Source organism: Lithobates pipiens, unplaced genomic scaffold (genome assembly GCF_037356315.1).
Source record: "Lithobates pipiens isolate NorthernLeopardFrog02 unplaced genomic scaffold, aLitPip1_a1.2 Scaffold_8, whole genome shotgun sequence".
NCBI classification, from domain to species: Eukaryota; Metazoa; Chordata; class Amphibia; order Anura; family Ranidae; genus Lithobates; species Lithobates pipiens.
The window spans coordinates 562948693-562965931 of record NW_027507903.1 but is presented as its reverse complement, the minus strand read 5'-3'; the positions used below and the strand labels follow the sequence as shown (position 1 = coordinate 562965931).

The window sequence follows — 17239 nt, the reverse complement described above, 5'->3', positions numbered from 1 at the left end:
TGCATCTGTAAGTCCCTGGGCATCCTGTTTACTACCAGTGATCAGTAATGCGTGGGTGTGATACCTGTTATCCACTCCTGTGGCTCCCATTACATTTACATGGGCACACACTACCAACCCAATACTACCCACCTGCGGGTTCTTCTTGGAGCATTCATCCAGCCTCATTTTCTTTTCACTAGTCGTATTACATGCTTCCTTTATCTTATTCTCTACAGCTAGATGAAAGAGAGTTAGGTGCATTTGTATATTCAATTACAGTACAGAGAGGGTGAATCTCCTGAATGGGGGCAATAAAAACTAACAGATGCTCTAATCCCTCTCCACTCTATCCAAAGCTTTAAAAAGTTTTGCCTTTAATATACTTTAACCGCTTCAGCCCTGGAAGGTTTCACCCCCTTCCTGACCAGGCCATTTTTTGTGACACAGCACTGCGTCGCTTTAACTGACATTGCGTGGGTGTACGATGCTGTAGCCAAACAAAACTGATGTCTTTTTTTTCACACAAATTTGTTGGTGGTATTTGATCACCTCTGTGATTTTTATTTTTTGTGCTGTAAACAAAAAAAACTACAGTTTTGAAGAAAAAATTAATACATTTTTTTACTTTCTGCTATATAACTTATCCAATAAACAAAAATGTAAAAAAACTATTTTTTTTTCATCAATTTAGGCCAATATGTATTCTGCTACATATTTTTGGTAAAAAAAAATCCCAATAAGTGTATATAAATTGGTTTACGTAAAAGTAAATCTATGGGATAGATTTATAGACTTTACATTTTTTTTTTTTTTTTTACTAGTATAAGCAGCAATTAGCAATTTTTAGTGAGACTGCGACAGTGCGGTGGACAAATTTGACACTAACTGACACTTTTGGGGACCAGTGACACCAATACAGTGAGCAGTGCTAAATAAAATGCACTGTCACTGTATAAATGACACTGGCAGGTAAGGGGTTAACATCAGGGGCAATCAAAGGGTTAAATGTGCTCCTAGGGGGTGCTTGCTAACTGTGTGTGGGGGGGGGGGGGGTGGTTTGACTGGAGGAAGAGAGAGATCCCTGTTTCTGCTTAGCAAGAACACAAGATCTCCCTCTTCCTCAATGACAGACTGGTGATCTGTCTTGTTTACAGACCGCCGTTCTGCCTTTCTCCGAATGGTCGCCGGGTTCCCGTTGGACATCGCGTCCACCAGACCCGCTGATTGGCCCCACACGCAGAAGAAGCAAACAACGTACAGGTACGTAGCTTTTGCACAGTCGGGCCACCCTGTCGCAGTATACGTGCGGTGGGTGGTCCGGAAGCAGTTACGATAAAAAAAAAGGAAAAGATCCCTAAGCTGCACATCATGAAGCAGACCCATTTGCATGAAGTGAGACAAATGGCAGCCTCAGCCTGGACATCGGCCAGGCCACGCCCTCAATGCATTTAGCTCCTCCCCGGGGCGTTTAATCATGTTGATCCCCATGATTAACCACTTCCCGACCAGCGCACGACGATGTACGTCGACAGAATGGCACGGGCAGGCATATTGGCGTACATGTACGTCCAATATTCGATGCCGCCCTGCCACCGGGAGCGCGCCGCCGGCGGCGCGCTCCCGCGCTGGTCGGGACCCCCGTGAGTCCGGTCGCGGGACCCGCGGACTCGATCGCCGCGGGCATCCCCGCGATCGTCTCACGGAGCGGCCGAATGGAGGAAATGCTGTATAAACAACATTTTTCCATTCTGCCTAGCAACTAGTGATGCTGATCTCTGCTCCATGTGATTGGAGCAGAGATCAGTGTACACTAAATGAAAGCCCAACCCCCCCACAGTTAGTAACACGCCCCTAGGAACACTTAACCCCTACACTGCCACCCACTGGTTAACCCTTTCACTGCCAGTGTCATTTACACAGGAATCACTGCATTTATATAGCAGTGATTACTGTATAAATGACAATGGTCCCAAAAATGTGTCAAAAATGTCCGATGGGTCCCCGACAATGTCGCAGTCACAATAAAAATCGCAGATCGCCGCCATTACTAGTAAAAAAAATAATAATAAAAAATTATTAATAAAAATGCTATAAAACTATCCCTATTTTGTAAACGCTATAACTTTTGCGCAAACCAATCAATAATCGCTTATTGCGATTTTTTTTACCAAAAATATGTAGAAGAATACGTATCGGCCTAAATTGAGGGAAAAAAATGTTTTTTTATATATTTTTGGGGGATATTTATTATAACAAAAAAGGTAAAAAATAATGCGTTTTTTTCAAAATTGTCGCTCTATTTTTGTTTATAGCGCAAAAAATAAAAACCGCAGGGGTGATAAAATACCACCAAAAGAAAGCTCTATTTGTGGGAAAAAAAGGACGTCAATTTTGTTTGGGAGCCACGTCGCACGACCGCGCAATTGTCAGTTAAAGCGACGCAGTGCCGAATCGCAAAAAGTGGTCTGGTCTTTGACCAGCAAATTGGCCCGGTCTGAAAGTGGTTAAGCTTCAAGGGGCAGAGTTAAACCCATTGGGGTGTGGCCTGGCTGGAGCCCCGGCTGAGGGTGCCATTTGTCACACTTCATGCAAATGTATCTGTTTCATGATGTGCAGCTTATGAATCTTTATTTTTACATTGTTGCAGCTTGAAGCTAGGACAAGCTTCCTGCCTGCACTCACAATGGTCTAGTTGGACATTACCTCTCTACCTGAGCGTAGGGTTACCACCTGTTCGGGATTCACCCGGACAGTTTGGGTTTTTGAATCATGTCCACCTGAAACCCGGACACATTATTCAGACCTGATTGTGGCTCCCCGAGTAACCAAGATAGTCGCACACAAATCTGTTGCTGTACAGGACCTGCGGGCCATCTGGGGGCAGGTTCGACTTTACTGGGGGACAACGCGATGACATCACCAAGAGCAGTTTGGCAACACTTACTGTACGCTGCAGCACGCTATGTGCACAGCATTACTACTCTCCTTGGGATACCCAAAGGTGTCCCAGGCCACTAAAGTGTTTGGGTTTGGCTTGAAGAAAAGGTGGCAACCTAAACTTTGTCTTTTTGTGTTACAGTAAACTCTAAAATGTTACATTTTTTTGCCTTTGGGTTTATAAACACTTTAAAGTGGTTGTAAACCCTTACAACACACTTTGACCTACAGGTAAGTCTAGATTAAGGCTTACCTGTAGGTCCAGGAAATATCTCCTAAACCTATACGGTTTAGGAGATATTTGCCGAAAGACAGGCACTGCTGTCTATGGCGCATGTGGCGTAGACAGCGGCGCGCAGGCGCACTGAGCGCTGCATCGTGAACGACGAAGATGCCGCGTGTGTATGCGTGGGAGTGACGTCATCGCGGCTTCGCCGAATGACAGCGGCGGAGCAGCGAGACCCCACCGAGAAGATGGAGGCTCCGGACTACAGGGGACAGCGGTGACATCGCTGGCTCCTGTGTCAGGTAAGTGACACATAATGGACTACTATGCGATGCATAGTAGTCCATTATGCTTTGCCTTTGCAGGGAATGAAAGAGGAAGTAAACCCATCAGGGTTTACTTCCTCTTTAACATGTAGTCCAGGCTTCTCACCTGACACTATAATGGACACGGTGTAATTCTACAACACCCCTTACCATATAAAAAACAGTAGTGCCAGTAGAAGGGTAGGCAATTGACGCTTCACTCTGAGAATGGAAGAACTATTTGTTGTGAAGAACTATTTGTTTTCTTGTACCAAGTAGATATTGAGGACAATGCATTAACCTCTTCTCGACTACCCCATACAGATTTACTGCTACAGGACAGCCTTCGCTCCCGCTGCGATGTCCACCGGGACCCACCGATCATTCGGTATTCTGACAGGATGACAGTCTGCCTATGTAAACAAGGCAGACTGTCATTCCATGAGTACAGAAGACATGGATCCTGTGTTAGTGTGAAGCAGGAACACCGTTCCATGTCTTCAAGTAGTAAAAGCACCTCCCCCACAGGTATCAAACAATCCTTAGGCACACGTTTATACCTTTGATCACCCCTGATGTAAACCCCTTCCCTGCCAGTGTCATTAGTACATTGACAGTACATATTTTTAGCACTGATCACTGTAATAATGTCACTGGTCCCCAAACACGTGTCTGTTAGGTGTTCGATGTGTATATATTATAGTTTGTAGGTGCTATAACTTTTGCGCAAACCAATCAATATATACTTATTGAAATTTTCTTGTTACCAAAAAGATGTAGCAGAATACACATTGGCCTATATTGATGAAGAAATTAGATTTTTTATTTTTTTTATTTTTTTTATTGGGTAGGTTTTATGGAAGAAAGTAAAAAGTTATGGGTTTTTTTTCAAAATTGTCAGTCGTTTTTTGTTTTTATTGCAAAAAAATAAAAACACAGAAGTGATCAAATACCATAAAAAGATAGCTATATATGTGGGGGGAAAAAAGGACATCATTTTTTTTTTTTTTTGGGATACAGTGTCACAAGACCGCACAATTGTCAGTTAAAATTACAGTGCGGTATCGGAAAAAATGTCCTGCTCAGGAAGTGGGGTAAACCTTCCGGAGCTAAAATGGTTAAGCTTCTCAGGGCAGCAAATGTAAAAACTTCAGGTGACCCTTACTCCCTGACACTCAAGCTGAAGTGAAGTCTCAAATAGTATGAAAGGCTAAATAGGATGGCAAAATAAATCTTTTACATGTAAGTCTGCTAAATTATAATAATCTGATACGGAATATTCAGATTCTTGAATAAGCTTTCTTGTGACAGGTGTTCTTTAAGGTCTGTGTCAATGGGATACATCAAAGCTGTTCTGTTCACTATACAAGTCAAAGGGAGGGCAAGCAGCTTAGAAGGAGGTCAAATGCCGGTCAGAAGGAAGTCAACTGCGGCTCATATGAACCTGTCAATGAACTGTGAATGATCTCAGATACTGTACATCTGAAACTGATGTCAAAATGCATTGCTCCTAGATACAAACCCAGTGGAAATAAAGAAATCGATTTACCTCCTTCCCAAAACAGTTATGTCCCATACACATGATCGGACTTTCCGCCAACAAAACTGTGGAATTTTGTCCGAAGGGCGTTGGCCCAAACTTGTCTTGCATACACATGGCCAACAATTACGAACTTAGTGACGTACTAGACATACTACATGTTTTTTTCAGCTCTTTAGCACCACCCTTTGGCCTCCTTCTGCTAATTTTGTGTTAGTAGAAGTTTGAAGCTAGGACGAGCTTCCTGCCTGCACTTACAATGGTCTAGTTGGACATTACCTCTCAACCTGAGCGTAGGAGCGTAGAAGTTTGGTGATTGTTGATTCACGCTTTTCTTTTCATTTCATGCTGTTCATTTAGTTTCTGAAGGCCGTTCGTCAACCAGCCATGTTGCGGAATCGGAAAAAATAATGTGTTATGTATTTATTGGCCTTGGAGTTATTGCTTTGACATTATTTTTTTGGTTGAATAATGATTTGATTTGGTATATTTTCTATATTTTTGGATGCATAGAATGCACTTTTTGGTTAAGTTCTATTTTCAGATAGAATGTCTCATTTTATTTGTTTTCTTTTTTTAATTCAGAATAAAAAAAATTGTGTAGAATAATACTTGGCTATGTTTTTTACTTCAAATGATAGTTTGGGAGTAGGCAGTTACTTACATTTTATAAAATACAATGTAAAATTAACAAGGGACACCAAGATAGTTGTATCTTTGATCTTAAAAACTGCGGGATAATGGTGTTGTGGTAACTTGCACAAATAATAATTAAAAAAAGGCATACGGTAATAATATTATTCTTGATATCACTAGAAAAAAAAGCCTTTGAAAATGTGTTTGCAATAACTCCATCGGTATCACCAGCAAAGCAGCTTCATTATTATCCCATTAAAGAAGAAGAGAATGTGCGCTGCATTTGGAGATTTCATAATTTGCCACGTCACGAATGTTAATTCTCCATTACGAACACTAGTTTACAAGATCGACTGCTTCTGGCTCGTCCTTGCTTCCGAGCATGCGTATGTAGTTTGGACTTTTGTCCGACGGACTTGTGTACATATGCTCGGGAAATCCATCGACAGACATTTGTCCATGGAAAATTTAGAAACCTGCCATCCAACATTTGTTGGCGGAAAGTCTGACAACAATTGTTCGATGGAGCGTATACACGGTCGGATTTACCGCCAACCGGCTCACATCGAACATTTCCTGTCGGAAAGTCTGATCATGTGTACGAGGCTTAACATTCAAGGCAATGCAAACTGTCACAGTGGCTTGTACTTTCAACCAAACTGTTAAGCCAACAAATGGCTGGCATCATAACTGATCACATGTGGAGCACCATAGCATGGTAAACAGGCTAAGATGGCAGCTTCCTTGGCTGTAAAGAATAAGAGGGTTTAGTTCTGCTTTAAGGTGGCCTAGCTATTGATCGTCAACATTCTCATGTGAACAGAATAGCTGACTAAGATCAACCCATTTATATAAATAAAATAACGAATTACCATTGTAATTAACCACTTCAGCTCCAGAAGATGTTACCCCTTTCAAGGTCAGGCTATTTTTTGCTATTTAGCACTGCGCTACTTTAACTGTCAATAGCGTGGTCATGCAAGGCTTTCGGTAAAGGGAGAGAAGAATAAAGGGCAATGTCTCCATCTCCATATTGCTGTAGCCCATCACCTTGCTACACTTTTTTGACCCATTCTGTAGAGTTTAACCCACGCCTACATCCTTGTAATAGGGCCTGTATGCCCGAGAAGCAGGAAGGATCGGGAGATCATGTGACCACTGGGATTGACTGTCACATCCTTCACATGATCAGAAGTAGGTTGTACGGGCTCCCGATCATTAGTGCTAACCATGACCTGTCTTTGACATGCTAGTTATCTCCACCCATCACCTACTCCCATGCTCACCTCCAGGACTTTTCCAGAACTTATCTCTGCAACTCTATATCCCAATCTATTTGTCTATCTCCTATGATTTCCATCTTTAGGCAATCCCTAAAAACGTAACTCTTCAGTGAAGCCTATCTCACCTCTACCTAACAACTGTTCTTTTTACTTTCTTCCCCTCAACTGATCTCCACACAGTTATTACATTTTGTACCAGTTGCCCCCCCCCCCCCTTTAGAATGTAAGCTCCTAACCCACTTTTCTTGAATTATATTGTAATTGTACTTACCTCTTTATTTTGTAAAGTGCTGCGCAAACTGTTGGCGCTATATAATATCTTTATAATAATTGTAACAATAACTAGAACAATCCTGTGTAGGGGAGAAAGCGACTGAGAACACATTGTGAGATGGTGGGGTGCACAATGTGGGTGCACTGAACAAACACTATATTACCAAAAGTATTGGGACACCTGTCTTTACATGCACATGAACTTTAATGGCCTCCATAGGGTTCAATATTGAGTTGGCCCACCCATTTCAGCTATAACAGCTTCAACTCTTCTGGGAAGGCTGTCTACAAGGTTTAGGAGTGTGTCTATGGGAATGTTTGACCATTCTTCCAAAAGTGCATTTGTGAGGTCAGACACTGATGTTGGACAAGAAGGCCTGGCTCACAGTCTCCGCTCTAATTCATCCCAAAGATGTTCTATCGGGTCTAAGCCAGTCAAATTCCTCCACCTCAAACTCACTCATCCATGTCTTTATGGACCATACTTTGTGCACTGGTCCAAATCATTTGGTGGAGGGGGGATTATGGTGTGGGGTTGTTTTTCAGGGGTTTGGCTTGGCCCCTTATTTCCAGTGAAGGGAACTCTTAAGGTGTCAGCATACCAAGACATTTTGGATAATTTCATGCTCCCAACTTTGTGGGAACAGTTTGGGGCTGGCTCCTTCCTGTTCCAACATGACTGCGCACCAGTGCACAAAGCATAAAGTCGCGGGTGAGCGAGTTTGGGGTGGAGCAACTTGACTGGCCTGCAATTCAACCCAATAGAACACCTTTGGGATGAATTAGAACGGAGACTGAGAGCCAGGCCTTCTCGTCCACATCAGTGTCTGACCTCACAAATTCTGGAAGAATGGTCAAACATTCCCATAGACACACTCTTAAACCTTGTGGACAGCCTTCCCAGAAGAGTTGAAGCTGTTATAGCTGTAAAGGGTGGGCCAACTCAATACTGAACCCTACAGACTAAGACTGGAATGCCATTAAAGCTTATGTGCGTGTAAAGGCAGGTGTCCCAATACTTTTGGTAATATAGTGTATGTTGACTCTTGTCATTGTGTATTCCTGTCCACATAACTCACCTTTACAAAAAACTTGTCCTCCTTTAGGACAGAACCGAACATTGTTGATGGGGCGATAATTTTCTAAACACTCACAGTAGAAGTTGCCATTTGTGTTCCGACACTTGGCTCCTTGTCCACACGGTGAGGCATTACACTCGTTTCTATCTAAAGTGTAGAGTTATTTGTATAGAATTATGGTAAAGTCAATGTAAACAAAGTCACTAAAATCTCATATATTTTTAAACATGTTAAAATTATTTGAAAATAAATTTTAAATATTTTAAAACAGCAGCTTTCATCGTAAAAAATCCCTGGTGATCCTCCACTGGAGGTCTTTTTTCAGGCCCTTCCTGTTATAAAGTGACAATGCTCTATCCCTTTCTCCAATATGTGCTCCTATATTGTCATCCTATTACAGGGGCTTCTGATGAAGACTCCATGTGGCTGGTTCAACAGACATTTCACATTCACGGCTGAAGCCGGCAGGACAGTATAGTGAGGAATTAATTAACAGGCTATTTATTTAAAGCTAAACTCCAGGATATGCAAATAATGTCAAAATACAAGAGGCTTCCAGAGCTGTGCATTGACCCAGCAAGAAACGGTGCAGGAGAGCTTTCTCTAATAAAGACCGGTCACTGCTGCTCTCTCTCCTTGTTCAGGGTGACTGGTCTTGTCTCCGCCCCCCTCCTGTAGTTTTCTGCAGACAGCCTATAGAGGGTGGAGCCTGCTGGGTCCCTCCCACAGCTCTGCTCTCTGCACAGGCTATGTACAACACAGTGATGATGTCATTCTTACATTTACAAGGAAGTATCCCAGTATGTAAAGACATATAGTGCACACAAACTTAATTTCTATCCTCTGTGGCTATTAAGGAATAGATTTAAATTACATTTTCTTTTTTTTGGTGCCCAGAGTTCAGCTTAGCATTGGGTAAACAAACGTTTGTTCGGCCCGAGCATCGCCTGTTCACCCGTTCGGCAAACACTCCAATTTGTGGGGGGACCTGGGCGGTACCCGGGCCCCCATAACATTTTATAGCCAATAGCTTGCATATACAGTAAGCCTTTAAAATAGGGACTTTTGATTTTTCATGTTTGGGTCCCATAGACTTTAATAGAGTTTGGGGGCGAACCTTTTCCCTGTTCAGGAGTTTTGGTGCGAACCGAACAGGGGGGTATTTAGCCCATCTCTATTTATTAGTATGTAATTTAATAATATTTTAAATAAGAGTTTTCCCAGAGTTGTTGATTGATCGCTAAGTGACACATACTAATGCCACTAAGTATATTTTGGATATCTAGCATTTAATGGCCGTTCATGGAAGGTTTATGCAACACTATGATAGCAATATACAAATCTCTCAATAGTGATTATAGCATAGAGGAAACTATTCAGTCTCAGCTCACTTAAGAGGATACATGGTCACTCAATGAAGTGTGGCGAGAAGTGGTTGAACCTGTAGGAGGTTCTTTGCTGTCAGAGAAGCAGAATGTGGAAGTCCCCTCCACAGTTGGTGCCGTCAGCGGGGAGCATCAATAATTAAAAAAAACCTCTTAGATGGGCATCTTAGCGAATGCAATATACAGGAATTCGGGAAATGGTGGTGACATAAACACACACACCCACATACCCACAAAGGTTGAACTGGATGGACTGGTGTCTTCATTCAACCTTACCAACTATGTAATTATGGTGTGCATGTTTCATTGCTAATATCATCCTCATGTTTGGACAATGGCAGCCTCCATTGCAGATTAGGTGTCTGGGGTGAGACCTTCAGGTTATGATCTCCCTGTAGCAATATGTAAAAACTTTTCTAGTTGATAATGTAGTCTGTATATAATATATGTACGACGGAGGGGTCACCATAGCATTAACAATATCTTACATATTATATAATTAAATGATTATAATGTTTCTAAAATTATAGCAAGGATCATTTTACTATGTAGTAATTTCAAATGAAATCAGATCTCATGCATGCAGATCTAATGTATGTCTCCTCTCTGCCCATCATTTTAAAGCTCTCTGAAATGGTATTGCAGCACCATCTTGTGGAAGAATAAAAGTACTGCATTACAAGAAATGTTCTAGTGTGTTCTGCATTGAAACCTGTCTCGCTTCTTCAACCCTTCTGAAAATGTTAGTTGTCTGGCTGCCCCTGTCTTCAGTATTTTGCATTACCCAAAACAAGCATGCAGCCAATAAAGTCATAGCGAAGTCAAAACTCCTAATTTGCACACATTTGTTCCAGGCCTTCTAACTTTAAAGGGTAACTCCACTTTGTGGAAAATAAAATAAAGAAAAAATAATATAGCATATAGAATTTTGGCACTTGACACTTGACTAATGACTTAGACACTGAAGTCATTATGTAATTGAGTGTTATTAAAAATGATCTTTCCTTTTCAATCTGCCGCCACTGTCATTTTCTAAAAATGCAATGCAATATGGCTACCTGGAGTTGTTCTGTACACAGAATGTGTACTGACCATTCCCCAGAAACATAATTTCCTGCTTGTGTGATTGGCTCACCAATTTTCCCAGAAGTCTGTCTAGGATACAAGTCAGATTTCAGGCATCTTCTGCTACAAAAATGTTTTTTTTTGGTGAGATACTTTCAATAGAAATACGTCTAAAGAGATGCAGGCCCAGCAGATTTCCTTATTAGTGCTCTGTAGCTGCCCAGCTGACTGATAATTATGAAACCACTTCCATTAGACCCACTTAGCACAGAGGAACAGACAATGATCGCTTCTGAATAACAAAACGTAGGAATCTGCAACAAAGTTTGTTATAAACTTTGCAATGTACATAGATCACCCAGAGGGGAATGTTTTTTTTTTTCTCAACAAAAGTGAAGTTACACTTTAAAATTATCAGAGCTTGAGACACTGGAACAAATCTGACATTTCCTAATAATTTTAATTCCTCTCACATGAGTGTTTCTTTAGAGATTATTTCCTGAGCTTGGGCAAACAACAGCTGGACAGTGGCAATGATAGGCAAAATTATGCAATACAGACCATTTTTATTTCAGATTTTATTTTGGTAGGCCCAGTATAAAAAGTTTGCTGTGAATGGATACTGTTTAGACATAAAGCTGAATTGGGCTTTTGTAGTAGATTTTTCGTGGCACATGCACATACTTACCTCTGCAGTAGAGCACACCTTTTTTTTTGCATAGGCAGAATCCTCTTTTGCAGTGACATTTGGTTTTTTGGTCACAGGTAACATTCTGCGGACAGATCCATTGATTACCACAATCCTTCTCACCTGGGGAGTGATACAAAAAAATAACAATAATAAAGAACCTGCATGCTTTCTAGATAGTTAGCACACAAGCCTGTTTAAATATGGCATAATATGTAATCCCTTAAGTATGGAAAAAGCTTTTTGAGAATATTTCTCTTGTGGGTTACAGCAGTGCATTTACTTTTGATTTCCTGTGACCCAGTGCCCCAGAGTCATAGTAGGCCAAATCCCGCTGTCAGCTGACATGGCAGAGCCAGCACGCAGTCAAGAGAAAAAGTCAGCTGCACCTGCCCCCTTCCCAGGCCAGCTCTCCAGTGAGTGCAGGAGGGGCAGAACAAAGAGCCGACGACTGACAGCCACTGCTCTCCACTCAATCAGAACAAGAACTGAATGATCAGCAGTCGTGTGATTGCTCAGTTCTCGGGCTTAGAGACTAAGTGTTACAGCTGCAGCATTCACACAGGCCCTGGACTAAGGGGATGCAGAGGAAGCCCTCACCTGGGGTGGGGGACAGAGGGGGCCCTGGACTAGGATTTCAGAGGAGGCGCTGGAGTGGGGATGGGGGGTGCAGAGGAGGCCCTGAACTAGAAAAGGGTTGGGGTCACAAAGACCCTGGATTAGGAGAGAAGGCCCTGGACTAGGAGGGCAGTACACAGGATGCCCTGGACAGAGCACAGGAGGCCCTGGACTGGGGAGTGTAGAGGAGGCCCTGGACTTGAAAAGTGGGGTTGGTGTGGCAAAGGACCTGGATTCAGAGGGCAAGGTGCAGAGTAAGCCCTGAACTTGGGATGAGGGGGCTATAGAGGAGGCCTTGGACTAGGGGGATACTGCAGAGTAAGCCCTGGGGCAGGGGGGGGGGGGTTGGAGGTAGCACTAAGAATGGAGTGATCAGTGATCAGCTGCGGGGGACATCCACCTAGGTAAGTATGATTTTAAAAAAATTCCCATACTTCTCTTTTAATTACACAACATCTCTTCTGTCCTGCTATCTGAACTACATGACAATTAGGCCTCGTTCACATGGAGCATATGCGTCCATTCCCAGTGTGATGGCTGTGTACCACATGGGGATACTTGGTGTTCTGTGCATCCTTGTGCAGGCAGTCCAGTCAAAGTCACTTGGGATGCAGCATCTGCATAGACATAATCGTAGGGTTGCCACCTTTTCTTCAAGTCAAACCCGAACACTTTAGCGGAGCACGCCAATTTTTTTTTTATAGTATAAACTTTATATATATTTTGCCATTAAATAACATTTCTAATCATATGAAGTTACAAAACAAGAGTCCCCCTTTACATCAGAGTCTGCAGACTCTGATGTAAGGGAGTACTCTGGGGCCTCTAACATAAGCAATTCTCTGAGAACCCTGATTTAAGGGGGAACACTGAGAACTCTGATGTACAGAGAAGACTCTAATGTAAGGGAGAACACTGTGGCTTCTGGTGTAAAGGGGAACTCTGGTATAAGGGGTGCTCTGAGAACCCTGATTTACCTTAGTGTACTCACTCAGAGGCAGGAGAGAGAAGGGGGGAGACTTCAGTGACAGACAGAGATGGATGGTGAGCTCACTCACCCCTTGGCAGTCAGCACCTCTCATTCAGATGTATCTGAGGCTGCTGAATTTAAATTTCCGGCCCCAACTTTCCTTTTCTGAGGCACAGCACCGAGGATTGGCGTGTGGGCAGACACAGAGAGGTAGGGGTGGGAGGATGAGGTGGTGATCGAGCCCTCTCTCTTCTCCCGTCTGTGTGTGCGTTTGGGGGTGGATTGTTAGTGCTGTCTTTGGGCAGTGTGAAAGAGTGTAACAGACACTCTCAGCCTAGACAACTGAAGCCAGCAACCCTGCTGGGAAGTCATAGTCCAGTCTAAATAATGTGTCCGGGTTTCAGGCAGTCTGAAACCCGGACGCATGATTCCAAACCCGAACTGTCCGGGTGAATCCTGGACAGGTGGCAACCCTACATAGTCGAATGTCAAAATTTGACATGAAGACAGTAAGGGATGCAGTGTCTGCATTCGGGTCTGTGCACGCATTTCTATAGGTGAAGCTCTCTGGTGGATGTAGATACAGCAAAAAGTATCTCAGCATATAGGGCCTGTCTCAGTGCCTGTCTGAATGAGCCCTTAGGGAAATGTATCAAAACTAGAGTAGACAGAATCTGGAGCAGCTGTGCATGGCAACCAATCAGCTCACAGCTTTCATCATTGCTGAGAAGGATATGCTCCTACAACCAGAAATGACATGGAGGCTGATTAAGTTGGAAAGGGCAATGCACAGCTTTATTGAACTTTTTCAAATGTAACAAATAACCAATGCCTGTCACAGGTATACTGTAAATACTGTAAACACACATAAACCATAAACTGAACTAGTCTACGAGGCCTGTCCTTAGCATCAGTGCCAGACAGGCATTAGACTGACCCCAGGATTTAACATGAAGGCATAGCCCATTACAACAACGTCTATTGCTGCATGGTCAAAACCACCAATAAAGCTGTGACAAAACATCAAAGCGGGTGGATGGGCGGGCAACTCTGAATCTCCTCCGCCCCATCACCTCGTGTCCTGGTAGCCAATCCTAACAGAGCCACTTCACCTCCTTGATTCAGATCAACTCCCACTGTAATGCAACGCTTCCATCAGTCAAGGCTCCCTTTCCCTAAAGCAGGTCAAGGGGCCTTAATTTTAAAAGCTGAAGATAGATGCTGATTAGTTGCCAAGCACGGCTATTCCAGATTCTGATTACACCAATTTTGATAAATTCCCCTCACTGTGTTTTACATTTCTTACTCCTGACTACTGCATTCTAAATACAGCACATTCTTTGTGAAAGTGTTTGTGTTTGCAGCCCCCCCGACCCACCTAATGCTTACCTGAGCCCCCTTCCGATCCAGTGATGTACACGAGAGCCTAGGCTCTCCGGGGACTCATACTCCTGATTGGCTTTTGGCAGTAGCGGGAGTCATTGGCTCCCATTGCTGTCAATCACAGCCAGTGAGCCAATCAAGAGATGGAGTGGGTGGGGGCAAGCCACTGCTCCATGTGTGAAAGCACACACAGAGCCACGGCTAGGGATTGCGCCTGTTTGGATGCCCCCATAACAAGCTGCTTGCTTTGGGGGCACCTGGCAGAAGGGAGGGGCCAGGGGTGCCAGGGAGGGACCCGAGAAGAGGAAGATCAGGGCTGCTTTGTGCAAAACTATTACAGAGCAGGTAAGTATAACATGTTTGTTATAAAAAAAAAAAAAAGACAGTGTTATTTTAATAAAATTAGTATACTGAGGCTTGTATTGTCTGTTACCAAATCCCTTGTGGCACAGTCATTACAGATTTAGGCCCCTACCACTGTTGATGCAATCCGACCAAACCCACAGTTTAGGTGTGGTGCCACTATATTGCCACATTTTCTTAGAGGGGTGGGCAAAAAAAATGACCAGCCTCAGGTGCCAGATGTGATAGCTACACCATTGACTGAAAGTTTAGTTGTACTTTAACACTAAAGTAGCTTTATCCTATTGCAGGCACAGTAGCATTAAAAGATAACAGCTGCTTGTGGAGAACTAACAGTACTAGTTTCCCAGAACTAAGCACCTAACAGTGTGTAACGTCCCTGTCGGACAATATCCAGGTTAACATAAATCTAGAAATGTGGAATAATGTTTTTAGGTACAATGAGCCCCATCTACTGACCTTCACCAGGTACATCCTCCTGGATACACTGGCTGAAGTTTTGTGCAGCCACAGCAAAGACAACACCTGTAAATTTGAAATTAACATTGTTAATCAGTGAAGGACTATAAACGTTTCACCTAAAGAACAATCACAGCTTTAAGTCAATCTGATACCAGAATTTGAATAAAGTATGGGTTGTGTAAAACCTGTCGATTTCTGTTTTTTTTTTTTTTGTCTGTGCCCCATTGGGGAAACTTTTCTTCACTTCTTTTCTTGAAGCACAACAAGATGTGAGCAAAGAAAAAAAGGAAAATCCTCTTTCCTGACAGACTCCATGATAGGAGTATAGGGGTTAACCCTGCCTCTATAGGACCCCACTCCCATAAATCTTTCCTTTTTTGTCCTCCTCCTAAAGACCAGTTTCGGAAAGCATTGCCCGTCCATTGGGTGTATGGCTACTTAGTTCCCATACGTATGCTGCCATGGAGTCAGTCAGGAAAACTGAAAATGTCCTATAAAATACTTACCGTAATTTTCCTTTCTTGATCGACTTCATGGCAGCAGGAGTCCCCCGCCCCCCGTGTCTTGAGGAGGCTAGATATAGAATGCAGCCTCTGGCTCAGAGCAAAGAGTTTTGTGAGTTGCATCCTATTGGGCAGAAGTGGAGACGAGGTTAACCCATACATATGCTGCCATGGAGTCCTTCAGGAAAGGAAAATTACGGGGTATGTATTTGATAGGAAATTTCCAGTTTTTTGACAGTAGTTGAACATTTCCCCCTCTATTCCTGTTCTTGTGATTTACCTATACTTTTGCTCCTGCTGACAGCAGTCACCAGGATAACTCCCCGTTCTGCCTAGCAACAAGGGACACTGATCTCTGCTCCATGTGATTGGAGTGTCCGCCATAATGTCGCAGTCACAATAAAAATTGCTGATCGCCGCCATTACTAGTAAAAAGAAAATTATTAATAAAAATGCCATAAAACTATCCCGTATTTTGTAAACGCTCTAACTTTTGAGCAAACCAATCAATAATCGCTTATTGCGATTTTATTTTACCAAAAATATGTAGAAGAATACGTATCGGCCTAAACTTAGGAAAAAAATTTTTTTAGACATTTTTTGGGGGATATTTATTATAACAAAAAGTAAAAAATAATATGTTTGTTTTTTTAAATTGTCGCTCTATTCTTGTTTATAGCGCAAAAAATAGAAACCGCAGGGGTGATCAAATACCACCAAAAGAAAGCTCTATTTATGGGGAAAAAAGGACGCCAATTTTGTTTGGGAGCCATGTCGCACAACAGCGCAACGGTCAGTTAAAGCGACGCAGTGCCGAATCGCAAAAAGTGGTCTGGTCTTAAGCCAGCAAAATGGTCCGGTCTGAAAGTGGTTAGGTTGTTTATATAAAATCTCCTATTACATTGGTTGTCAGTGTAAATTCTTCACTACATTGGTGATCATTGTACATTTCCCTTTACATTGGTGATAAGTGCAGAATTGGCCTTACACTGGTGGTCAGTGTAAATGCCTCTTTACATTGGTGGTCAGTGTAAATCCCCCCCAACATTGGTAGTTGGTGTAGAAGTGTCACCTTACATTGGTGGTCAGTACAAATCTCTTTGACAATGGCTGTCAGTGTAAATTCCCCCTTACATGGAGGTCATTATATATTTCTCCTTACATTGGTGGTTGGTGTAAATGCTCTTATTACATTGGTGGCAGTGTAGAAATCCCTCTTTATATTGGCTGGTGGTGTAAAATCCCCCTTTACATGGTGGTAAGTGCAAATTCCCCCTCACATTGGTGATCAGTATAAATTCCCCCTCGTGTTGGTGGTCAGTGTAAATTTTCCATTACATTGGTTGTCAGTGTAGAATCCCCCACTATATACTTGAAAAAGAATTCCAGCTTTGTTCTACATGATTCAGAATTAGCCACAATGTACTGCCTCCTAACTAAATACATCCCCTCACCACTGCCACTGATCCCATCAACCCCCCAGCATTGCCACCGATCCACCCACAGCATTGCCACTGATCCTAGGAGTCCTAGGATCCCTG

The 17239-nt window shown here is 42.8% G+C and overlaps 1 protein-coding gene across 1 annotated transcript in view; it reads right to left on the bottom strand.

Moving 5' to 3' along the window:
• LOC143960990 (adhesion G protein-coupled receptor E3-like) overlaps nt 1–17239 on the bottom strand; it is a 130423-nt gene that overhangs the window by 89110 nt on the left and 24074 nt on the right. The window contains exons 3-6 of the mRNA XM_077470082.1: nt 15193–15258; nt 11400–11522; nt 8262–8408; nt 133–218 (exon numbers count right to left, since the gene is read on the bottom strand). Coding sequence (XP_077326208.1) covers nt 133–218; nt 8262–8408; nt 11400–11522; nt 15193–15258 — 422 coding nt within the window. The remainder of the gene's footprint in view (nt 1–132; nt 219–8261; nt 8409–11399; nt 11523–15192; nt 15259–17239) is intronic.